Consider the following 25,892-nt stretch of genomic DNA (forward strand, 5'->3'; position numbering starts at 1 on the left):
ATAAAAAATAAAACTTAATAATATAATTATACATTTATCTTAAAAAAATATTTAACTGAGACATCTATTGTAATCATAGGTAAGTTATTTTATATTATAGTTATAATAATCAGATATAATATTTTATAAAACAACATTAAAGCATAATCATATTAAACACAACGATTAAATATATTAAAATATTTATTGGTGTAACGATTAATGTCAAAAAATCACATGATTCTATAGGAATATCTTAATTAACTTAACGATATATTATTAAAATAAATAGTAAAATTGTACTTGATTATATAATAATTTTAAGTATAAGTTCACATGACTTGAAATTACAGGAGATAAATGAAAGCGTAATTCATGAGACAGTAGCGTAGCTAGGAGGGGAGGGGGCCGCCCCAGGTGGCACTTTCTTAGGGGCGGCATTTTCGCGATGAAAGGGGCGTTTGTGTAGTGTGGTTATCCACAAATAACTATGAGATAAATTAAATATGTGAAAGCAATAAACATAAGTGCAACAAATGCTGATTTTATGACCCGGCCGATCATAAAATGGCGTCCCTACAGATAAAAATATTTTTGGTCGGCTTAATTTGCCCAGTTTCTTAATATCGGTAAAAGTCACCAGATGCTCTCCATTGCTTGTTCGAGTCGAGCACGTGTTAAAATAATGAAATACCTGATCATTTCCAGATCCTTTTGCCCGACGAATTTTTTTTTTTGGCGGAGTAGTTTTAAGCAGAAATACGTCCGTTGATAACTTGGGAGTGAGCTTCGAGCAGGGATGGAGATTTTGTAAGCACATAGAAAATCTTGTCAAAGTTTGCGATCAGGCGTCGATGATGCTCGGCTTCATTATGCGGAGCGCGTGTCATTTTAATACACATGCATGCGATGTAAAAGTCGTCTTAAATAAAAATAGTGATTTATATAATTTTTCAGGTGCTGATTACTAGAAAAAATAAGAAAAATCAATCACGTACAGTTTCTTCACAAATCATAGTTCTAATTTTGACATTTAGTAGAATGAAAGTACAACAATTTTATGTACAAAAGATACGTATTTATGGTATATTAAATAATTGTTTTAGATAGGTTAACACTTAAAAAGAAAGTATGAATCAAAATCAAAACTAGTTGAAACTAGCCTAATTACAACAATATAACTAGTGAAAACTAGTTCACTAGCTTGTTGGCGCTTGTCTGTTTACCCATCCCCCACACATTTTCCCTTTCATCTCAGTGTCTCTCCGATACCTTCTTTCACCTACAGTGGCATAATGCTCTGAGCTTTGTGAAACTGCTTTTTAGTTACACAGTGTCACTTAGAAATGTACATTTTAGTAGAAATATATATCTACCAGTAAAAATATAAATTCACTGAAAAATACACATTCACTGTTACACGTATAATGCATGTCCAGAAAATGGAAAATAATATAAGCGCGGATTACTGGAAAAATAATGAATAAAATTTATCACCTACAGTTTATTCACAAATCATACTTCTAATTTTGACATGCAGTAGAATGAAAAGTACAGTGAAACGTTTTTTATGTACAGTACATACTATATTAAAAATATATTTATTGTGTGTTAACACTTAAAATCAGAATCAAAACTATTTGCCTTCAAACTAGTTAAAAGTAGCACAATTACAACAATACAACTAATGAAAACCAGCTTAAACAAGTTTACTAGCCTGTTGGCGCTTGTCTGTTTCCTCATCCCCTTTCATCTCAGTGTCTCTCTGGTCCCTTCGTCCACCTACACTGTGTATCTAGTACGCGTCATTTGTTTTTTAAACGACAATGGCTTCCCGAGGATCTCTTAACTCACCGGATTGTTTTTGCTATATTTGTAGCAATTATACTGTAAAACAACAACAAAGAATCATTTCAGATTTTGTGGAAAAGTATACTTTGCTTATTTTGGCATGAAGTTGGGAGATCAGGGCAGACCTTGTGCCCCCCATAAAGTTTGTTCGATTTGCGTGAAAGAACTGATGCAGTGGTTTCATAGTAAAAAGCAATCATTTCGCTTTAGTATACTAATGGCTTGGAAGGAGCCAAAAAATCACAGTGATGACATAGTGATGTTACAAAAACAACGATTAAATATATTAAAATATTTATTGGTGTAACAATTATTGTCAAAAAATCACATAATTCTATAGGAATATCTTACTTAACTTAACGAAATATTATTAAAATAAATAGTAAAATTGTACGTGATAATATAATATAATAATTTCATGCTTATTAGAGTTCCCAATCCGAATATTTTATATTCATTACTTATCTGTATGTGATAATTTAAAAATAAGTTAATAAATATTTATTAGAAAACAACTATTTTATTGGCCTGATTTTTAACAATCTTAGATTTAGATATTCTAATTAACAGTTGTTGGAAATACCAATCGTATGTCATTCCATTTTTTTTACTAATATTCGGCTATTGTCTTCGAGTATATAATTGTATTTTAATATTTGATAATAAGTAATTATATTTATTTTCTTTAAGTATCAGAAAATTTAAGAGATGCTGAAGAAATACGAAATTGTTATAAGCTTATCTAGCATATCCTGTATAGCTCAATAATTTAATACTAATAGGAATGCCTCTCCACGAGTTAAAACGCAATTTATAATATTTAATAACATTTAACCATAATAAAATGATCTAAGATATTCTAGAGTGTAGCTTATAAGGCAGAAGTTTTTAATATTTGCTATTATTTAATGCATTTAAATAGTTTCTGCATATGGATCAATATATTATATATGAAATAAAGTGCTCAATGAAATATGATAATATTAGTTTTAAATAGCCTTCTTAAAAAATATCATGATTAAAGACATTTATACTCTATTACAATAAGTCTATGTCTTTCCTATATATTGTTCATTACAGTTGCTATAACGAATATTTGGGAACTCTAGCGTTGATATTACAATTAAATCATATTTGGCCCTTTTCCTTGCATCATTTTAGAATTCCTGCTACTCGCTACTGAAGACGTTTCCGGTTTGGAGGTAGTAGTTTCTTCTTCGATGCTTTCTGTAGAGTTACCTCCTCCGAAGGTCAATCCCAATAGATTAGAAAAGAAAGCTATCCCTTCCTCGGCCGACTCGTTGACCACTTGAATGATTTGAGCTGCGTTTAAGTTAGTTGGGTTGATTTCGGAAGATCCGCTTCTGAAACAGAACCACAGCATTATCCAGTCTGTCAATCAAGCGTAAAGAAGTACAGAAGAAGGTTAAATACTTACGATTCTACTTGGGTCACGTTGTACTTGACAGCCTCCATGGCCATGCCATTTGGTCCGGAACGAAAGCATCCGAGTGGAAAGTCCAGCTGCGATTCTCCTAAAAGGGTCGGTTCAAGTTGAAGGCAACCGCGAAGACCGTCAGATGTTGGGGCCAATTCAGTTAATCTGGCACAGAGTTGTGCCACTCGGGACAGTAGATTGATACAGGTGGGTTCTGGGTCTGGTCCTTAAAAATCATTTTCTTGATAAGTTAATGCGTCCAATTATGGCAACGAAAGAGCCGTTTACGTACCTTTCAATACCTGACTGCGAAGTATGCTGTTACCGTATGACACATTAACCGCAAAGCCTTCTTCTTCGGGGATGTATTTCATTCGGACGCAACCTGAAAGTTAAAAGTTTAATAAAATGTTATTTTGTTCACGCTTCGTCTCTAAATAAAACATGAAACAAGAAAGCGTAGAAAAGCAAAGTAAAATATTTTGATTTTTTTGGCTATCGTATTGTTCTTGTGATATGATATAGAAACAATGGAGAAAGATTAATAATCGCTATCATTATTAAATTCTATTGTGTCTTTTCACGTACAAAATAATTGCATTCCAATTGTATATTAAATAAGCAAAAACATGCTATAAATTATGAAGACAATAAATCAAGTTTTATATGTTTGTGAATAATTGTCAATAATACATGAAGTAATATATTATAAAATAATGTAAAGAACAGATTTATTTTATTAGGTAATCTCAAAATTATTGTCGTTTTTTTAAATTAAACTTTTATCAGTCAGTCGTGCTTTGGCCGTTGAAACCTGAGTACGTCTCTTTGTATATCTGTGTTAATGCACATCTATACTTCGTTTCATTTAACAGAGTCACTTTGAGGCTTATCTCGTATTTAACAACGGTATTTCTTTGGTTCGCTTATGCCAAGCAAAGTTGTCATATACGTTCCAACTACTTCATCATTATTCTGACACTTGAAATTGTTATACGTAAATGATAACGATTGATAAATTAATTTTGATAGCTTATAACTTTCACTATTCAACATAAAAAATATATTAACACATCTAATTTCTTTAAATTTGTTTAAAATATAGAAAGGAGTAATGATAAGTATATTGAACATCCGCATCTTGTACTTTAGAGCAAATTAGTAGGGCGTACAGCCAAATTTGTCATTTCTTTTTCACTTATGAATAATGACGAAATAGACTTTGTTAAAAAAAACAGAACTATAGGTACTTGTTTAAAATGACGGCGCCACGCTCGAAAACCAATTGTTATGTACTCTCCGCTGCGTCATATTGCCGAGATTGACAATGGTTTGGCCCTAACGGCTACGAAAGCGGCCAACAAAATTTTGCTACATATGTACTGGTTGCGCTGGTCAGAACATTTAAAGCATTTATGTAAAGTAAATATTGTTGCTAATTTACATAATATGTACTCCTTTTAAGTAGATTCATCGCAGAGTTCACTGTTCTGAGCAATGATCGCTCGTACCTAACATGTTTTTTTTAAAACGTATTTATGTAGCAAAAAATTGTTGGCCGCTTTCCTAGTCGTTAGGGCCAAACCAGGAATGTAACGCAGCGGAGAATACGTAACCGTTGATTTTTTAGTGTGGCGCCGTCATTCTAGACTTCTGACTTAAGGCATTATAAACTAATTTAAATACGTACTTAATTGACGGTATTTAAATATGGAAATGTATGTAAACAACGAATATATTTACGTGCTCAACAGCAAAGGAATTCAGCCCAATCTAAGAACAGTTTTTATAAATCGCGGGGCAATTGTTAGATTATTTATGCAAACGCAAAAAAAAATAAAAATATTCATGACTTATGAGTTTACAAAGATTTTCTGTTAATGTAAGTGGTTCTTTGAAATAGGGAAGACGTTTTTGATATGCTAAATCACAACTTTTTAAAAGTCGGAACACCGTCTCAGTGCAGCCACTTCATGTTTTAACTTGAGTTCAAACTTTAATAAGTTATTATACTTCAGAACTTCACAGTGATTCGGTTACTATAGTGGGGCTACGCCACCGTCAGGGCTTCTTCCTTGGCCTGCAGAAATAACCCCAAATTTTTTTTAATGAAGATCACCATAGACTATATATTTTAGTTTTAAAAAAAATAGACTTCAAAATTTACTATGGCATATTAATTTATACAAAATTGCATGTTATATAAATTTCTTTAAAAAAAGCGCCAAATACAATAACAATATTTGTGAAATGGTAGGTAATGAATTTTTAATTATTGGATTTTATGTTATATTATTAACGTTCAAGTTTTAGTTTCATTTTCATAAATTAATGCCATAAAATCATTTTATTGAAAGAAAGCAACAAAAAGTTAGATATTTCGTGAGCCACAAAATATGTGAAGAATTGAAAAAAAAAACTAAAACTCATTGTGCTTTCCTTTCTATTTATGTGACACGAATTATATATATTTCTCTAAATTTACCGCAGTAAAATAATATTCAGACAAATATTTGTAGATCTGTTTTTATTAATTGTAAATATATAATAATAGTTTTTTGAGCTATAGCCTAGTCTTTTATATATTTGAACAGTCAATGTTATAAATTAAATTAAAATACTAAAAACTCAATTTAAAACTATTTTTTATATATAATAAATAAAAAAATCATTTACATTTAGATTGAAATGGAGGTGAAATGCGTTTTTTGTAATATACTTCTTAATAGTAAATCAAATAACATTATTAAAGGCTTGACATGAAATCTTGTAAGTGAGCTTTTTATATTAATAAATAATGTACAAATTAGGATATCACAATAAAGTGCTATGGAATCTAAAATTTAGTTCAGACTACATTAAACTTGATTAAATTATATCTTATATTAAAAAAAAAGTTTTGATTTACCTCTAATTCCATGCATACTTTAATTATTTTATTTTTTTAAGAGTTTTTTATTTTAATAATGATTTTCTAATCAAGCTTTGCACAATGTGTCATATATTAAAAAAAGATCTTTTGCATATATCACTTTTTGCAAATTGAAATGCTGTTATGACCTTAAAATAATAAATCGATAAAAAGAAATTGATTTGATATTTATGTAAATGATTTTTTCTATAGCTTTCCCTCGGTTCAAGAGTTACTATTAAAAGATGCATTTTTTTAAGTCAATACTTGACAAGAATCGGTTTTTAATGTCAAATTTACTCAATTACTTTTCGGTACAAATAAAGGTTAGTTTTAGACATGACATTTGATATTAATTTATTTATATGATAGAGGTTAAAATTAATGGAATGTTATTATTTTGATTGAATAAATATCCAGTGGTCATAACAATAATAAGATTTTATCGAACACATTATAAAACGATGGTTTTAAAAAAAATGTTTTTATTTGCAAAGGTTTGATATAAAATTTTTATGAGACTAGGGTTAATACAAAAATATACTCGGAAAAATGAAAAAAAATGGATATAGCGTTCCTCCATATAGCGTAGTTTTTGTGCTATATGGGGGAACCTCCCTTGACTTCATCACAATACAGTAAGAAAATATTTCTTTTTGTTTAGCTATGGTAAAAATTATGATATAATTAATGACATAGATGATCTAATTTATCTTTAATTGCCCGTTGAAATTTTATGTTTAGCGCAGAATTGATATTTTAAAATTGTTCCAATAAAAATTTAAAGCCCCTTCGGCTGTCAATAACAGCTTTTGCTACTTTATAAAAACAATATAAAAAAACATTTTTGGATTATCTAAAAATAAAAATAGTCCTAAATCGTTTTGCATTTTGCCGATTTCCATGCGTATTTTTTATTATCAGAGTGGATTCTTAGATCATCAAAGCAAAGATAAAGCCGCCGGCCGGTTATAATAATAAAAAAGCGTAAAAGATTTCAGTCATTCAAATACTTTCGATTTTCCGAAAAACTATGCATATTTTGAAATATCTGTTCCTTTTATTACTTAAAAAGTAAGGCGAGATCGAGTGTCAAAAATTTGTGAAGAATTTTTTGTCATTTCCAGACCTTTTAGTATGCATATTAAGCATGAGCCCGCCTTTAATTATGAAGCGTTTTAAAAAAAGCAGTATTTGTAAACCTTTAAAATATTTGTACATATTTAATTTTATATAATAAAAAATATTTTACATTTTTCCCGAAAAATTCTTGAGAAAATATTCTACGCATATCCAAAGAGTTTCTGGATCTTGAAGCTGGTTACATTTTCCAGATCATTAGATAACCGGAGTTGAGAAATGGGTATTGTACGGCAACGATTGCCGTAAAAGACAGTGGTTATCCAAAAATTAAGTTGAAGCTTGGGCTTACTGTAAAAAAAGTTATTTTGTGTATATGGTGAGATTGTAGAGGAATTTTGAATTACGAAACTCTTAAAACTGGTGGATTGTTTGTTCTAGAAAGTAAAAAAGGGCCTGCACTTGTCAACAGAAGTCGAATAGTTCTTCAACACGACAGTGCAAAATTTACTCTTGATAACATCAAGGTTTTATTTCATCCACCTTATTCTTCTGACCTTGCTCTTTTGAACTACTATTCATGCCTATTAATGTTGCAATCGTAATTCAGACGACGTGAAAAGCGGGCTATTGGAACATTTTTTATCAATAATTCCAACATTTTAATGAAATTAAAAAAAGCCAAGAGGTGAGAAAGGGCTTATATTTTTAAAAGAAGATTACATTTTTAAGCATTTAAATAATGTTCTTTCTTGTTTCATTAAGAAAACGACGTTTATTTAGGGATTATCTAATTTATTTAAATCTTTCGCTGTAACATGATAGGCGTAAGCCCAATGCGTTACAACGAGGTAAATCTGTACCAACTGAATAAGTCAATGAGATATAATGAATACCTACAAATAAGTATTAACTACCTGACCGGAGATTTAGGAATCGGTGACGACTATATTATTAATTATAAATTATTATATGTAATACAATTCATAACCAATAGATGTCACTGCAGCTAAGACCTGTTTTTTTATTATTATAAAAAACGCATTTTTTATTAACAAAAATTCGAGTGCCGCTGCCGGGGTTCGAACCCGCAACTTCTGAGTTACTAGTCTGAGACGTTACGGACTAAAGATGGAAACTATACAGAACCTTTCCAATTGAATTTGCACATGCTTAATTGCTTTCATTTCGTATTACGATATTTATATATTAATTTACTACTTTTTTACAGAAAACATGTTTGTTATAACTACTTAGCACACGATTGCAAACAATTTAAAAATTTGTCTTATAGTAAAAACATTGGGCTTTGTATAGTAAATGCGCATTTCTGTCACTTATACTCATAAACACACTGACACAAATAATTTTTCTCATCAGATTTCCTGTTTTACATAAATAAGAGAATTGGTTTTGTTTATAAGCAGTTGTGTCAGTTTATATATTAGAGGGTCAGTACACGTTTATTACCTGGTCCTCCCAAATCGACGAACGTCAGATTAAAATCGACGCAGCATATGCATGATGGTCCATCGCATAGGCAATTCCTCTGGCCTCCAGTAGTATCCTCGTCTTCTTCAGCTCTGACCTCGGCGCCTTTGCCCGAAAGACTCCACTCCAACAAATCTAAGAAAAGGAAAGCACAGTGAAAGTGAGGCAGGTTCAATACGTTTATTTTCTTCTCTGCCATGCTTAAGATTTAGGATGACGATTGACGCTTTACTCGATGATTCACCTCATGCTGAATTTGCATGGGTGGAATCGCAGAAGCGAAACTTTCTTCGGGTCATTGTCAGAATGAGGTCTGTTCCACTTCCTGAACAGCGTGACACTCGATCTAAACTGAGAAAGTCAACTGTGCGCACGCTCAATTTTTTAGACATAATTCACTCAATTATCACTGAGAGTGTAACTATTGCGCTGGCAAGTATTTCACTATTTTTTTGGTAATATATTGATATGAAGGCTTACTCAAAAACTAATTTTAAGTTAAATTAAAAAAATTAAGGTTGAATTCTTATGCTTGAGTAAATATTTTTGCAGCTTAAAACTAGTTTAAAATATGGTATGATGTATCTATCTATCTCAAAACTACTTTAAAGCACTGCATGTAAATAATAAACAATACGTTCTAGAGAAAAAATATTGATTGAATTGGTATCTTTCTATTGTAATATATAGCAAATTTAAATCGATACATTGTAAACATAAACTAATATAAAAGTGCTTACAAACAATGCATTGATCCGAATTAAAAAAAATAATTAATCGACTAAAATTTAAATTGCTTAAACAAAATAAATAACGTACTGACTAATTTTATAAAATACAACAATATTACTTAACCATCAGTTTTTTCTTTAAAAATATAATATTTTTAAATATATTTGTAAGGTATTTCAGATTATAATTAATTAGGAATTTTGAATCAATATATAAAAAAATATATAAATAATTTTTCATATGGGTTTAGATAATTACGACACTGTTAAATTAATTTAGTAAAATAGGCAAAAAATATTTTAGGTTTTTAAATATTTATATATGATTTCAACATTATTTACTAGTCATGCATTATAAAACATATGATTATAACCTGCATGTTCGATTTTTTTGATTGACAGCTGTCATTATTTAACACATACCTTCCTCTGCATAAACTAGTGTAACCCAAAAAAACAATCACCACAAGTTGAAGTAACACCCAACAAATATTATAAACACGCGTATTATGTTTTTTTGATACCGTTATTTTAAACAAGTGATATAATAATAAATAAAATAACATTTGAATGTATAAATATTTTCCGAGAACTTTATTTAAAAATATATTTTGATTGTCTTTGACTTACCCATAATGCTAGCAGTCTTAGACTGTGCCACCAGACAGCTGATCATCACCACCGAGACTAGTAACAGCCTCCAGACCAACATGGCGATGACGGTTGTGTCAGATGCTAACTGCGACCCGTCTCCAGCTAGACTATCGCCAATAGGCTATTGTTTGTCAGGCTTTCCGATTAGAAAGTTTCAGCGGGGCTCGAAAGAAAGAGGTGTCACAGCAGCACACACAGCCTTTGTCCAACAAACGAGACGTCGGTCATGGATGCTGCGGCCGGCGGATCTCGGCTCTGGGCTCGTACGACACCGACAATTTGCTCCGGTATGGTATAGCGAGAGCACCATTCGACTCAGCGATGGCCAACTACGGTTTGTGGGATGCTTTTATAATATTGTTCATAATGGATGTCCTAGAGTTGAGGAAACATTTATTAGCATCGATTTGCAGGCAAGAGTAAATTTTCATCGATACTCATTAGAATCGATAGAAATCGCTTTTCATTGGTTCTTGTTAGTTATTTTTCATTGGTTAGGTGAAGGTTGAAGGGAACTGAATTGAAATGAAAAACAATCGTTTAGTTAAATTATGGTACAAGATAATGTACCAATACACATCCAAATGCTGTGTTATTGTTATTTCACTAGAGAAATTGACTGTGTTAGATCTTATATTATAACGCTTTCTGGATTTTTTGTAATTAGAGACGTTAGTTTTATAATAATAATAATAATAACACTCAGAAAAACAATCATTCATAAGGTTTTATTATTATATAAAACAGTATCGTATCCGTTAACAAATAATTAATTAACTTAAAACATACCTAAACCAACTAAAAATATTGTTATTAAAAGTAAAATTTTATACACTAAAAGTTTGTGCTCAACACTAGTAAACATAGTAGTGATTCTGTTGAACATAAAATGTATAAGTAAATCTAGATATAAATAAAAATGCTAATTTTATAGATATTAAAGATAGTATTCCATAAAATATGATGATAAGCTATTGTAAATACATCTCTTAACATACAGAATTTATGCTTTGCGATATGGTAGTCTCTCTCTGATGACCGCAACATCAGATTCTAGGGCGTAGACTTGATATCAGTCTCAGTATCAGACTAGTAACTCTGAGGTTGCGGGTTCGAACCCCGGTAGCGGTATTCAGAAGGCATTGAAAATTTTTTAATGTAAAAAAATCTGAGAGGCAAAGCAAATTTTTGATTTATCCTGAAAATTATATTAAGATAAGTGTTTAACTTCACCCTTCGATACGAAGACTAGGATTTTCTGGATTATTTTTGTGTGCGACCTTGAACCTCGTAGAAAGGCCGTCTTATCGGGCTTGAAAGACCAGTGAAACATTTTGGTTGCTGTTTTAATAATTTATTTCGTCATTATAAATGTTTTAATCATAAAAAAATCCCGCAGACGTCAGTGGTATATAAAAATATAAAAGCTCCCGCTTGCGTTGGTCCAAGCATCTTGGCCATAACAGACATTTTACCGGGCATGTTGCAAATAAGCAAGAACAACAGGATAAGAAACGCACTAATAATTATTTGCCATGAGCTTAAGCTTTTAAACCTGAATACAGAGATAATTCTAAATATATAAACTGATCTTTTAATTGTATTCAATTGCTTTAAACAATTTTTTTTGCCGATTCGTGTTAATAAAATAAATTATAATCTCAATCGTTAATATATTGCTACAAGTTTGTGACGTGACTAAAGAATTTCAGTTAAAATTGAAGCATTTCTAATTACCATTTACTTAGTTTATTTATATAAATTGTTTTCGATTTATTTATTGTGTTTAAAATATTAAAAAAAACAATACGTATGTATATACTATGTATAAATTACATATAGGTACATAACATACATATGTATGTACATATACATCACATATAAATAACACGAATAACTTTCGATTTTTACACATACATAAATCAATTGACTCGTAAAATTTTCCTTTTGATCGTTTTAGCGAATTCGCAGAACGTTTATCAGTTTTTTTTAGCATTAGATGACCTGAATTATTCTGCAGTATTGATTCAATAAATTCTTACTACTTCTTTTTTGTGAGTCATGATATAAATAGCTGCTTAACCCAAATTTTTATTATACATACATTACTTGGCAGTTATGATCGTACACGAAACATATTTTATTTAGTTTTTTATGCAAGTGCATTTCTTAATAAAATAAAGAAGTTTATATGTGCATATAAGAGTATGTGATGTCTAGAATTGATGGCTTATGTACTTCAAAAATGTAGAGCAAATTGTCTATAATACTAGTATGTATTTTATAACAAACTAATTTTGCAATTGTACCAGAGTTAAGCGAGGTGATTATAACATATATATTACAAGCATATGGATTATTTTCATATTGAAACATGTCTAAGTTTTAGAATACATATAATTAAATACATACAAAAGCAAAAATGATAATCAGACACTTTTACATAAATTAACAAAAATAAATGTAGTATTATTATAAAAAAAACTTGATTAGTATCGCGGATAATTGTTGTTTGATGCGTAAAGATTGAGACGTGTTGTCCATGAATGCGTCCGTAGGGTGCAGGCGTTTCCAAAATGGTTTCCCTCTGGATTCCGGACGTACTTTGTTACTTAAGCCGTTAATAAATTTCTCATGGTTTCCCATTTCAACGAAGAAACATTTTTTTTCAAATATTTAAAATACTCTCAAAAGTGTCCTGAAATAAATAATATGTTGTGGTTTATTATACCGACACATTTTACTTTAAACGTATATAATATATGAGCACGTGTGCCAATTGTTGGCGCGTCATGCCATTCTGCAGTAAAAGGCGTCCTCCTCTTGCACTTCCTTGTGAAGTTCGATTCAAGTTTGCATTCTGCATTCCTACCTGTAAATAATACGTACTTAAGTAAGCTTGCTTCAAATAATGTCGGTGAAAGGGTATTAAGCACCAGTTGTTTTTTAAACATAAGGGCCATAATTGGGTGTATCAAACGTTCGTTTTCACACTTTCTGAACCGTTAATTGAGAGGAAATTTTGTGGTTAAAAGGTTGAACGTTTGGCGCGCGTGAGAGTCGAGTTGGAAATGAGCGTGAAAACTTTCACGGGTTTTGGTTTCTGCATTGTTTCGGAGCGAATTGCAGTTGATACGCGTTCTGAATGCATCGCATCCTTAACCCGACCGCCATTAGTCAATAGTAGGTCGAACGTGTCGTTCGATAAACAGCCGCGATGTGTTATTGTGTTGCCAGGTGATGGTCATAAATAATAAAAACAGTTTTCTATATTTATTACCCATGGAAGGTACTATAATTTTTCATTGTACATTAAATTAAAACATATCATCTGTATCGTATTTTTTATAAACTGCTACAATATTGCTGTATTTTTTTATTAAAAACAGACTGTTTAAAATCAGCACGATGCTGCGGGAGAATATTGTTGTTGTGTTTTATAAAAACATACATATATATGGTATATAATATAATGGTGCGACTATTTCAAGAGATACGTGAATTTAAATAAATATTTGTTCCATAAAATAAATTGTTTGTGCGTTATAATAATAATAAATAGGTAATAAATAAATAAGGTGTAGCCAAAGAACGAAGTTAAGCAATATTGGGCCTGGTCAGTACTTGGATGGGTGAACACTTCGTGACATACCGGATGTCGTTGGCCATAACACTACAAATTATTTAACCATTTATGTAAGGTAAATATTTTCAGTTTATATTATCCTAATTTTAAATAGATTCATTGCAGAGTTATTCATGGGGTGTTCACTGTTTCGACCTATGATCGGTCGCTGCCGCTAACCTAACCTAACCTAACATGTCCAACAGTTAAACGGAAAATTTACTATAGTTAATAATTATTTTATTTCATTAATTTACAATATATCTGCCAATCTCTCGGTATCAGTTACACGACCAGATATATATATATACGATATATTGTGTATGTAAATATTGCGGTTAAAATTAGTGGTATATGATATATCACTGTTTTTAACGGCAATATTATTCATACACTTTGCAGGAGAATAATATTTGGACCCTAAAATTAACATTAAAAGCATTGGTAATTTTTTTAATTTACCAATGATTATAATTGCAGTTTTCTGTTAGAATATAAAAGAATAATTACTGTGATATAATATAAAAAAATAATTACATTCTTTGAACGTCAATTACAAAAGCGAAACTGATCATAAGTTGGATAATTAATTATATGGCAAATCTTTAATGCACATATTATTCGTTTTAGGTTTCATTATGTTTTTATTAATTCACGTATATTTTTATAAAATGCTTACAATAAATGCGCATTTTATTTGATATATTTCTCATTGAACTTTTTTGCTTTAAAAAACGCATACATTTAAGGATATCTTCGGATTTTTATAATAATCAAAATTTTAATGTTTTTCACTAATTATGAAAAATAATATTAAGTAAATGGTCGCCTCTGGATCTTTTGCAACAGCCGATCCTTTCGATTTTCAATGAATTTTTCGTACATTTTGGGTGGTATCTCAGCTATAACTTGGCGGATGTTGGTTTTTAGGTGCTAAACCGTTTCGGGTATGTCGGCGTAGACACGACTTTTAGTGTCTTTCACATCAATATCTTTAATTTCGTGCCAAAAATAATCGGTTATAATGTACATATAGCGCTCATCATGTGCGGATGAAAGTCATGTTGTTTGTCTACTAGCTTTTATTAATAGTGATTATAGATTCTAGTATAGTTCACTTTTGACGCACTTTGCTTATTCGCCTTATCTTTGACACACTTCGCCTCCGAAGTGTCCTTAAAACAAATAAATAGTAAAAATTATATTAAAATAAACCCTTAAATTGCGAAGGAATACAGATTAGTAGACTTTTGCACAGTAGTGCATATATCTGCAAATAAAATTGTAAAATAAAAATATTTTTAATTTTGTTTTTATCAATGTAAAATAAGTTTTCCTTTTAGACAAATACAAAGGTTAATCTTAGATTAAAGCATTTCCTAAATTATACTTTTTTTGGAATTCTATTTCATGAGTTTTCATTAAATTTAATACATACGAAGTAATATATGTGTATTCAAAATAAAAATACTATGACAAGTTTATTATTGATTATATATATTTGTATAATTTCTAACCGTGTAAGAATTTAAAGAATGTGAGCTATTTTATTTTTACCGTTTCATTCGTAGACTCAATGACACTTTTGTTATGAGTGACAGTTTAAAATTCTTATCTAAATAGAAAATATATTCGATTTTATATTAGAATATTAGTCCGACTATTCCTTCATATTTGTAGTTTTTATATTATATTTATAAAAAAGTTGATGAAAAAAATATTATCGTATATTTATGCTATTTATAACATGCATGAATTAACAACTAAAGACTGATAAAAAGAGAGTCACATAAAAAATAATGATAAGAAACACTTTTTAATTGCCGAAATTCCAGAAATTACTCATGTTTCTGAGTGAATATAATGCAGATTTGGACTTTCTGAATAGCTGGTATTGTTTTTTTTATCATTAAAATAATAAAATATTTTTAATTTTATGTCAATATAAAGTAATATTTTTTGAACATACCGAGTTGTAGTTGCTATGTCACATTGTTGACTTAAATGAGTCTTTTCGGCAGTAGAAATAGTTAAAACGAACATTTGAATGCTATTTTATGTTTTGATTTAATTTCTTGTTAGTTTTTGTTGTTAACATGAAAAGTGTATGTATGAAACTATTTTCATTATTTAAACTAACGTTTACTATTTATTATTCGGTTAGTTAAAAATAACGAATATTTGAAAACTCTAATGGCAGAAGTAGTGCGTCTATTTTAGATTTAAAAGCGACTCTTCCAATATTTTATTGTTTAAATTATAATTAGAAATAAATAATTTAATAACTATTTAAAATATTTTTATTTACATTAACATTTGAAATTGTCGTCATATTTTGGTTACTGGATATATTTTCTATAAGCAATATGGTATAATAATCTATAGAACCCAAAAAAAAGAAACTTATTAATCTGTAGAAAAATGCGAGCGAATGACTGCTCATTCGATCGAGAGCGGTACTCACGGGTCGTTTTGGTCGTTTCTCGAGAAAAATATTTATATTGAAATTTTCGAGAGTCATTGATAATATTATATGTTCTGAAAATTATAAAAATATATACTATTTATATATTTTCATTAAAAGCTTAGACGAAGCATCTTTCAGTTGTAAATTTACTGTACTTTTTCTAGATTTTTAGTTAGAACTTGATATTATTGCAAAATAAGCATTCTCAAATTTTAATTTTAAAATAATAGATCTGCAAAGAAAACAGATTTTAAACATCTTAGATCTATTTTTTTATATCCAGTCTTCATTCTTAGAGTAACTAGATATATTTATTTAACATTTATTTTGCTATTTTATATATTTTTTTTGCAATCAAACCTTGTTGTTAGAAAAAGTTCGATTCACGTGTTGTGTTAATTTATTTAATTACTCTTCTATTTAAGCTATTAAATCATAAAAAAATCGAGTTGTAATAAAGCGTTTTAATCGTGTAAGGTAAATTGTGTTTCTTCGTTATCAGAAAGAATTAAAATATCTGTCACTTTGAAAAAAAATAACGCGTGTAAAAAAATACTCTACACTGAAAAAATCTACCATGAAGGAGGGCATGAATATAGACACCGTTTGAAGAATAGAATTTGAAGAAGAAACTTATTCTACTGGTATTCACACTTGAACTATGGCATCTAAACATCGATTCAATTTCAGAACTGCGGAAAATCGCAAAAGCCGCCGCTTCTCTCTTCGCATCTATTGGTCTAGCGCACCGTCTGCAGCCTACATACGCACCCATGGACAACACTCTACAATTGTTGCGTAACGGACTAAGGTCAGGACATATTATTTATTGTATATACTTCAAACATAGTTTTCATGTTAAAAGAGTTCCACGTAAAAATAAAATATTTTATTATATTAAAAAAAAATAATTAATAATTCTTGAGATGAAGTTCTATGTGTTGGGCTATATCTGACGCAATCAAAATATATTGTGTCAGAGTCAGCGCGTTTGCGTTATTTCCCATTTATTTTTTTATCTTAAAAGTAAATTGTTAGTTAAGTTAGCTTTCTATCGAATTTTTAATGGATACAATGCTGCATAAATATTGAATATGTGATTTAAAACGGTGTATTTATATTGTCAAATACGTTTAAGAAATGCAAATGATTTTCTCTTTAATATATGTAAAATATATAATACGTTACAAGTTAATATGCTAAACTGCTTGTTATGCAATATATTATATTCCAAAGACTATGATTTTTATGCCTTGCCGAAGAAACACTTAACATATTATTCTATCAGGATTGAACGTATAATAATATATGCAAGATATTCTCTAAAGATAAATATCAATCAATGCATTTTTAATTTGAATAAGTAGGAAGTAGCAGATACCGTTTTTGTACCCATCCTGTACATATATACATATAATATCAAGGTGATGTTTTTCACGGCGAAGAATGAGTTGTGTGACCGGCTCGATGGAACGTTGACCTCAAATAAGGCCAGTGTGCCAAGACAGATTGAAAACTTGGTCTAATGAATCGATCCTTAAACTATTTCAATAGTAAAATCCAGCCAGACCCTTCGACCATTGGTCTAAAAATAATTTGTAGTCAATTACAAAGCGGATTTTGACTTTCGTGAAACAACATAACACCTCTCTTTTTAACGTCGCTTTCACTCGTATACACAAACACTCACACATGAACCATTTGTTTAACCGACATACATATATTTTAGTTCCGGAAATTTCTTTATGATCAATGTTTGCTGTTAATAGTTCGCGAAATATTCACACGCCCAGTTCGCACCAGTCGCGGTTTTTATTGTTTTAAATTACAATAAATGCTCTATAACACCGGCGGTAACCACTACTACTGCTTCTTCTACTACCAGCCGACGCGAAGATCTTCGTCGTCCCTTTCCACCTCGACATTAGACCGTCTGCTTTCTTCTTCTGACGGATCCGACGTCGGTGAAGAAGTTCACCGTCGGCGCACTCGACTGTCAGACACTATCCGCGAGTGACCGATCATCATCATTTCTACTGAGTGATTATTATCATACAGACTGAATATTTTTGGAAAAGCGATAACCAGAAAATAATCTGCAAAGGGTTTAACAGAGATAACGCGCACTCGCACGTTAACGAGGTTTGTTGTCTGCTTTACCGCTCGTTGATATCACTTTAACCTTCGTCACGATAATCATAATAATATTGCACAATTTTAAAATATTTTTTATATTAAAAGTATGCAGCTTTTTATTATTAATTTAATTTATTAATATATTTTGGTTCAGTATTTTTGTGAATATAAATTAATATTTTTAATTGCCTCTTAAATATTATCATTGAAGTAGCTGAGATTTAGTTTGGATCAATATCATTATCAAATAATTACATTAATCGTAGATATTATATTTATTATCAGGCTACTTTTAAATGCCCAAAGTAACGTGTTATTTATATTTAAGTTAAATTATAATATATAGTATATAGCTTAATTTTTTTAACGATAAAGACTTTAATATATATTCTCATTACTATGAGATATAGTTTTTTAAAATTTATGTTTTAAAATTTTGGTTTTAATCTTTTTTTAACCTGATTGTTACTCTAGAGATAAATCGGTATATACAAATCTTGTTAGTAGTTTAATGAAAAAAAGTTTCAGCTGTCAACATTTGTAAGCAAAACTAAAGTAAATCAAAACCTGATTTGGATTTTCCTTGATTTCATATTCTTGCATAAGAAATATTGCTCATAGTCATGGGGAATTCACTGAAAAGAGATTTAATAAATCGATTAACATTGTATCATATATATTTATATATTTACAAAAGCTAGACGGCAATAAAAATATTATATAAATAATTTTTACTCAATGGGTGTTATTAATTTATAATTGTCTAACTAAGTCTAACTCCATTGATTTTATATTGTCAAGTTTACAGGAAAGGCAAAAAATTGCGTCGTTTATTTATATTTATTATATTTATATCGCTTTTTTTGTAAAAAAATACATTTATTTTATATATATTTTTTGTAACATATAGTCTAATTTTTTAATAGTTATTAGCTTAGTATATATATTTAACTGTTCATGGTTTGTATTTATAGAAAAACAGTTTGCAAATGGATTTTTTTATCCGTTCATTCAAGTATTGTATATTATGCTAGATCAGTGTTGCTTTCAATGACAATTTAATTGTCATGTGAGATTTTTATAGCACGTATAAGAATAGTGATAAATCAGAATTTTGTTCACTAAAAGTGGAATTTGCTAATTTAAATTCAATTAAAGAACAATTAATTGTAAGTGTCAGTTTTTTTAACCTTAGCTTATCCACTTTCTATTCAGATCACGCACTCACATGGTCCCTCAGTTTTTATTTTAAATACATTCCAGAACGTCGATTTGTTTATGGTATGAGTAGCGCATATTTACGTGCCTCCAAGGAGGGAAAGTGTATTGGTATTACGGCGCACCTTTCAGAAATAGAGGCCGACAATTAACGGATCATTAACATTGTTTTCTGTAAAAGAAACAACTTATACTCAAAGCTTTGGCTTTGTAATAAAAAATATATTGAATTGAGTATATGTATCATTATACATTATCTGTTTTATTATTTAATAGCATTATTTATTTGTTTATAATATATAATTGAATTGCTTAACTTTACAACGAGGTATGATTTCATATAATGATATGTATATTAAATTAATTTATACAGCACACGATTTTTTCGGTTATTTGCTATTATTTTATTTCGGTATCATCTTTCCAATGCTTTCTGCAGGTAATTGATTTGAAAAAAGTTGTGTAGGCCACGTGTTCACGGCGCAGTAGTTGCCATAATGGAACGCTCTGTAGGTCACGGTCGATGCTTTCTTCACGGAATCGTTGCGCCAGAAGTTGTTAATCTTTTTGTAATAACGGACCGCGCGCGCTCACCGAGCACGTGCCCTCGAGCACACACTGTTGGCTTTAATTTAATTTCATACGTGATTTGGGACTCAACACCGTAAAAACAAAGGTGCTCAAAATGCGTGAAATATATCTGGGAAATATAGCTTCAGTTGGTTCCCTTCTCATATCTTAGTTATATATTTTATAATGACTTATATCTTAAGATACATTATATAAAACAAAGCTGTGTTTATTAATAGTAGGTTGATACAACAACACTTTGAATCCAGTCGTTCCAAAACTCGAATATCGAGCTGAACTCTGGATTTCAGTGGTTGTAAAGGGGAAGCGGCGGCTTTCCGAGTCCTTAGTTTTATATCCGCTTAATGCGAGTTTGGATATAAGGCGAAAGTTCCCGACAGAAATACACTGGTTGAGATAGGGGAGGTGTTTTTCGCTTCATACTCTCGACACTTAAAGTGTACAGGGTAGAAACAGATTTGTTGTCGTCTGTTACTTTTTATAATAATAGTTTTGCAGTTGGAGATTTAGCAACGCTGTCCGTATTGCCACATTCCATCAACTATCAATACAATATAGCATTCCTTTATATTTATAAAGACACTGACCATGCTTTTTTAATGTAATCCATCCAAATCTCCGATCGTCATGTGCGTCAGCAAAGCAAAAACTTGTTAGAAAATACATACAAAACAAATTGCAATCTATTATCAAATTCTCACTGACATAAACAATCGCTTATTATGTAGTCCTACGCTTTTCTCCTACGCTTTTATTTGCCATGGGAAATAGATTTTAAGCAATCCCATGGAGAATAAAAATATTAAAAATGTGAAACAATGCTTCAAAATAGCAGTCTAGAATCAGATATATTGTAAAGTGCATAAAGCCTTAATTTTATATTATAAAAACCAAGGTTTAATATATGTATCACACAAACATATGCATATGTCTGTTATTTGGATTTGATTCTACTATTTCATTGTGTTTTCGTTATTTTCTTCCAATATTTATATTATTATAAAGTTCTTTTACACCTCTGAATTTTACATATTTTTTAAAATGCATTTTTTCTTGCATTCACCTACTTTTTTTTTCGATGACTTTCAGCCACAAGTTTTAGTGTCCTTGAACAGTGGTGCGCAATTTTTGTTTCGACCCCCAATTTTGTTTAAAATTTTGTCACGACTCATGGAAAGACGGTTTTTAATTATCAATGTAATTAAAGTGAAATAATTTGCGAGAATTTTGATTATGCTTCTGGTCTGTTAAAAAGCTTAATATTACACACAATAGTTTTATTTATGCATGTAGAATAAATATTTTTTTATTGTAATATACTTTTAAAAAACTTTAATTATACGAAAACGCTTGCAAAGAACTCAATGTATTTTATGTAAACCGTAAATTATACTATATACCCATCACACGTCATTTTTTTCACGTGTTGTTTGTCCACTAAGAGACTGAGAGAGTACGTGATCTGTGTCACGTCACTTGGCACTCAATCTGGCAGCTATTGCCTCTGCTACCGTCACATAAATAAATATAGTTTTTGATGGAACATGATTATTGTTGAATAAAAGCCTTATAGTTTTTTCCAATAAATTAATTTTAATATTGTGATCCTAAAAATTAAAAAGCCGTGATCGCGTCCCTTATTCCTGCATGTCGCAGCCAGGACATCAGCGTTCAAAAACGCTTCTATAGCATGAGACATCTAGCTTAGGACATCCAAATACCCGGTTCTCGGGTATTTTCTCATCAATTAACCGGGTACCAGGTTCGGCTCCTATTTTTTTTACATATAAGACTTTTAATATATTTTTGTAATTCCAAAGTAAAATTTATTAAGAATGTATTTCTTCTTTGTTTTATATTTCGTAGAGCTTCAAATTTTTATAGAAAAATTGTTAGCAAACAATACCGTTGAAGTAGATTTAATAGATATCAAGCAATTAAAAAACTTTTCTAGAATCGGACTTCGTTTACCAATAGACCAGAAATATAAAATGTTTTGGTAGTTCCCATGAATCCATTTTCTCTGCTTTTGTAGTATTCGTAACCAAAATAATGGTATTTTTCATTTCTATGTAAGAACATGTTATGGGTAAAGAACCCATAACTTTTTCTGAATTAATTTCCATTAATTCAGTGTCAATAACATTATCTTGTGAATGTAGTCACTTCATAATACTAATTGCATATTATATAACAATATATTTATTACTATATAGCTGGATAGAATCGAACATCGTTTTTTGAAGCGGAATATCAGATGAAACTGATGTAGTTGTTATAAAGTTGTATCTAAGAATAATTTAATTTTAGTCATAGTATATACATTTTCAAGTCCAAAGTCAAAATTAAATTTTGTAGTGAAACTAAAGTAAGATAATAAAAATGATGGCAAAAATATTCTAGAACCACTCTTGTTTCGCCTATTGTCCGTTAAGTGCAACAATTTTAATATACGAATTTGCTTATTGTAAAAACACGTGAAATGACTCACCCGTCCCAATATATTGTTATGTCATTAACGACTAGTATAATGGTTGGAGAAACCTGGCAAGTTAACATCGTTTGAAATAAAAAATTAACATTTAAAAAAGCAAAATGTCATTAACGACTAGTTAAGAATCGATATTAAAAAGGGCGTTTTTTACAAATAATATTGATAGAAATGTTTCTTACTTTATATTTTATGTTTTTTTTTAAATTTTTAGCAAATCTATAGATCAAATACTTTTCTTAGGGATATCTTTAAATTAAAATACAAAAAACTATAAATAGCAAATAAAGACGATTTATAATATATAATTCATTAAAATATTCATTTTTATAAAATTATTATAAAAACAGCTAGACACGAGTAGAACGCTTTGAAGTTAGTTACGAGTGAAATAATAAATATTTTAATAATGCATAATATAAAAATAATAATTTATTTTTCTAAATATAGTAAATATACTTTTTGATGATTCTATAAAATACAGCAATATTCTGTAGAATTAAATTATGTTTTAACTTTGTTTAATTTATTTATCAAGTATTTTATTAAATTTAAAAAAAATTGAAAGCCTTATTAAATTAGTAATTAGAGTACTAAAAATAAATATTTATTAGCTAAAAAAACTGATTCATACGTTCTAAAAAGCTTTACAATATTTACACGAACGGATAAGGTTCTCTTTCATTAGTCACTGGAATATCCAAATGATTTAGAAAGTTTTTGGATGGAAATTGCCCTGACGCATAAGTCAGTTTCTCCACGCACACACAATCAATAAACAACGTGCTCATTTTCTCTCAAACATGTGTATAATAAATATTTTTTTTTTGCAGAAGGGTCTAAAGAAGTATTTTCAGAATGCGGCTCTCAACCGTAATCGAGCTTTTGCTCATATTTCTTCTGATAGCCTTCGCGGCTTCTAGAGTCATAGGTAATGTAATAAATAATTATTTTTTAAGAGTATAAATTTATAGATTATGATTTTATTAGAACCTAATGATGTGGAAGAATCAAGGAAAATATCTACAAAAAAAGACCAGAGACAAGAGAGCGCAATAAATAAATATTGTAACTGTACTGAAGACATGTGTAATTGTTGCAGAGACTTCCAAGTGCCGCTGGTTAATTTGAACGGTCCAGGTAATACTAATTGATATGTTATAATATGTTTTTATATAATTTAATTAATGTTTAATGAATATTTCAGCATGCGCTGTACTGCGATATGTGCCTGAAGACAACTTATCGGTGGCTTTGAGTTTTGCTGATCGAGTAATTGCAACTCAGAATTTATCTGGTATGGATGATTTGATTCGATGAATTGTGTGTTTTTTTTATGATTTTAATGATTGATATTTTTAGGCAAGAAACCTAAGCCTGTGTGCTTGCCTTTGCCTGGTAGATTTTCTAAGTTCTGCGGACGCGTTTATAACATTGGAAGGCAAGCTGAGGATTTCAAGGCTTGTCTAGGATTTGAACTTCAGTCTCAGAGCACCGTGGAAGCAGCTATGAGAGTGTCTTGCTTCAGATTTGGCCCGAGAGGAGTCAGCACGGAACCTGCGGAACCTTTGCCTTTAGTCGCCGTTCCCAGCGATGAAGGCGACGATGAAGATGACGAAGACGACGAGGACGATTTTGGACTCGGCGGAGTGATCGGAGACGATGACGATGACGACGATGACGATGACGATGACGACGACGACGACGATGACGATGACGACGACGATGATATCGGTACATATTGATGACGATATAACAGCACATTGTAGCACCACATTGCACAGCTCCAAAACTAACGCAACCCATTAGATTAAATTTTTATTTATTGAAATCGGACGTATTTTTAACGAATTTATTTATTTAATCCCAGAGGACGATGACGCAGCCGACGCTGATTCGCCGGACTATACAGGTTTTAGCACGTATTTCGGCAGTTTCTTCGGATCGGAATCATCGGGATCAAAGAAACCGAATAAAAAGAAGACACAAGTGTCTACGCCCAAGCCGGTGGTCGCTAAACCGTCCCAAAAACCTAAACCCGTGCGCAAACCGACCAAAGCTCAAAAAGTCAAAGCTACCACGCCGCAGCCAGAAGAAGTCCAAGAATTAGAACTGGTGGCCGTGACTGAAAAGGCAGAGGAGGAGGATTTCACCGAAGCGCCGATCACGAACAAGCCGAATCCGCTCAATTTGCTTCACACGTCTGCCTTGCTTCAGTTGGCTACGAAACCGGAAGAACAAAACGAAGTAGCGGTACCCAGTTCGGTTCTAATGGCAGCTGATAACGATCAGGAACCCACAATGCAAAAAGTCACGTTGATCACCATCGACAAAACCCGTCCGCGACCGACGATGTTAGTTTCTAACGCGCAAGTCACAAACAGTCCAATCCAAGACCCTGGAATTCAATCGTCTATTTCTCATATAACAGGCCAATTGGCGGACATACCTCTCGTCACTACAATCGTATCGAACACGAATAAAAATCAGGTGAAACCAGAGTCATCGGCTTCGGTCAGCGAAGAAAGCTTAGAGGACGACGAAGATGAAGATGAAGACGCGGAGGGTGTCGAAGTTGTTGAAAATTTTGAAGACGATGATGAAAAATCAGAAAATGACTCTTTAGATGACAATGCATCTGATTTGGACAGCGATTCTCTGTCGGACGAGAGCGATTTAGAACAAGATGACGACGACGAAGAAGACAAAGACGAGGAAGACGACGAGGACGATGAAGAAGAGGTCACGACTGAGAAAATTAAAAAGAAGAAAAAGAAGACTACCAAGAATGACGAAGAAGACGATGACGAGGATGACGATGACCTCTTGGGAGCATTCGGTTTGACTGAAGTCAAAGCTGACAAGGTGAATAACAGTGGATTGAAAAAGGAAGATGACGATGATTTTCTAGGATTCGGATCGTTGGGTTTTAGGAGGATTGGCGGTAGAGCTTCAGGGAGACAAAATAAAATGTTAAGGATACGTTAAAATTAATTATTTATTTAAGGTTATTTATTTATTTATTTATTTATTCACGCTAAGACAAATTGAAATGATGTAAATAGGAAATAATGATTGAATGATTTTTTTATTGTAAATAAACTATTGACAGAAATTTTTAATTTGTATTATTTTAAATAATAAATAATTATATTAAAATCTATCAACCCTAACAGAGTTCAACGTTGGGTGTCAAGGAACAGGTTTTCGCTTTTATGTCAAGATGTCA

General features: G+C 30.9%; 2 protein-coding genes and 1 long non-coding RNA gene across 3 annotated transcripts; 1 reads left to right on the top strand and 2 right to left on the bottom strand.

Annotated features, from left to right (window-relative positions):
* Positions 1-2,110: 2,110 nt before the first annotated feature.
* LOC148239384 (uncharacterized) lies at positions 2,111-10,465 on the bottom strand. The gene is made up of 5 exons (XM_088188546.1): positions 10,112-10,465; positions 8,730-8,885; positions 3,561-3,653; positions 3,269-3,494; positions 2,111-3,194 (listed from the first exon to the last, which is right to left on the bottom strand). The coding sequence occupies exons 1-5, from the start codon at positions 10,191-10,193 to the stop codon at positions 2,954-2,956; spliced, it is 798 nt and encodes a 265-aa protein (XP_088044672.1). The 5' UTR covers positions 10,194-10,465; the 3' UTR covers positions 2,111-2,953.
* Positions 10,466-11,473: 1,008 nt separating this feature from the next.
* LOC148239385 (uncharacterized) lies at positions 11,474-13,203 on the bottom strand. The gene is made up of 3 exons (XR_015810207.1): positions 13,072-13,203; positions 12,906-13,007; positions 11,474-12,833 (listed from the first exon to the last, which is right to left on the bottom strand). It is a non-coding gene; the product is annotated as an uncharacterized LOC148239385 (long non-coding RNA).
* Positions 13,204-17,653: 4,450 nt separating this feature from the next.
* LOC148239386 (uncharacterized) lies at positions 17,654-25,778 on the top strand. Its single transcript, XM_088188535.1, has 6 exons — positions 17,654-18,369; positions 23,497-23,594; positions 23,654-23,803; positions 23,871-23,960; positions 24,026-24,397; positions 24,534-25,778. The coding sequence occupies exons 2-6, from the start codon at positions 23,522-23,524 to the stop codon at positions 25,649-25,651; spliced, it is 1,803 nt and encodes a 600-aa protein (XP_088044661.1). The 5' UTR covers positions 17,654-18,369; positions 23,497-23,521; the 3' UTR covers positions 25,652-25,778.
* The last annotated feature ends 114 nt before the right edge of the window (positions 25,779-25,892 follow it).

Source organism: Plectrocnemia conspersa, unplaced genomic scaffold, assembly GCF_051122295.1.
Source record: "Plectrocnemia conspersa isolate PC_06_02 unplaced genomic scaffold, ASM5112229v1 ptg000001l, whole genome shotgun sequence".
Classification (NCBI taxonomy): domain Eukaryota; kingdom Metazoa; phylum Arthropoda; class Insecta; order Trichoptera; family Polycentropodidae; genus Plectrocnemia; species Plectrocnemia conspersa.

Excerpts from the sequence above, each read along its gene's own strand:
- LOC148239384 (XM_088188546.1), bottom strand. The coding sequence starts at position 10,193 with ATGTTGGTCTGGAGGCTGTTACTAGTCTCGGTGGTGATGATCAGCTGT. Across the intron at positions 8,886-10,111 it reads TAAGACTGCTAGCATTATGG|ATTTGTTGGAGTGGAGTCTT; the intron begins GTAAGTCAAAGA and ends TCCTTTTCTTAG. Across the intron at positions 3,195-3,268 it reads AACGTGACCCAAGTAGAATC|AAGCGGATCTTCCGAAATCA; the intron begins GTAAGTATTTAA and ends GTTCTGTTTCAG.
- LOC148239386 (XM_088188535.1), top strand. The coding sequence starts at position 23,522 with ATGCGGCTCTCAACCGTAATCGAGCTTTTGCTCATATTTCTTCTGATA. Across the intron at positions 23,804-23,870 it reads GGTTAATTTGAACGGTCCAG|CATGCGCTGTACTGCGATAT; the intron begins GTAATACTAATT and ends TGAATATTTCAG. Across the intron at positions 23,961-24,025 it reads TGCAACTCAGAATTTATCTG|GCAAGAAACCTAAGCCTGTG; the intron begins GTATGGATGATT and ends TGATATTTTTAG.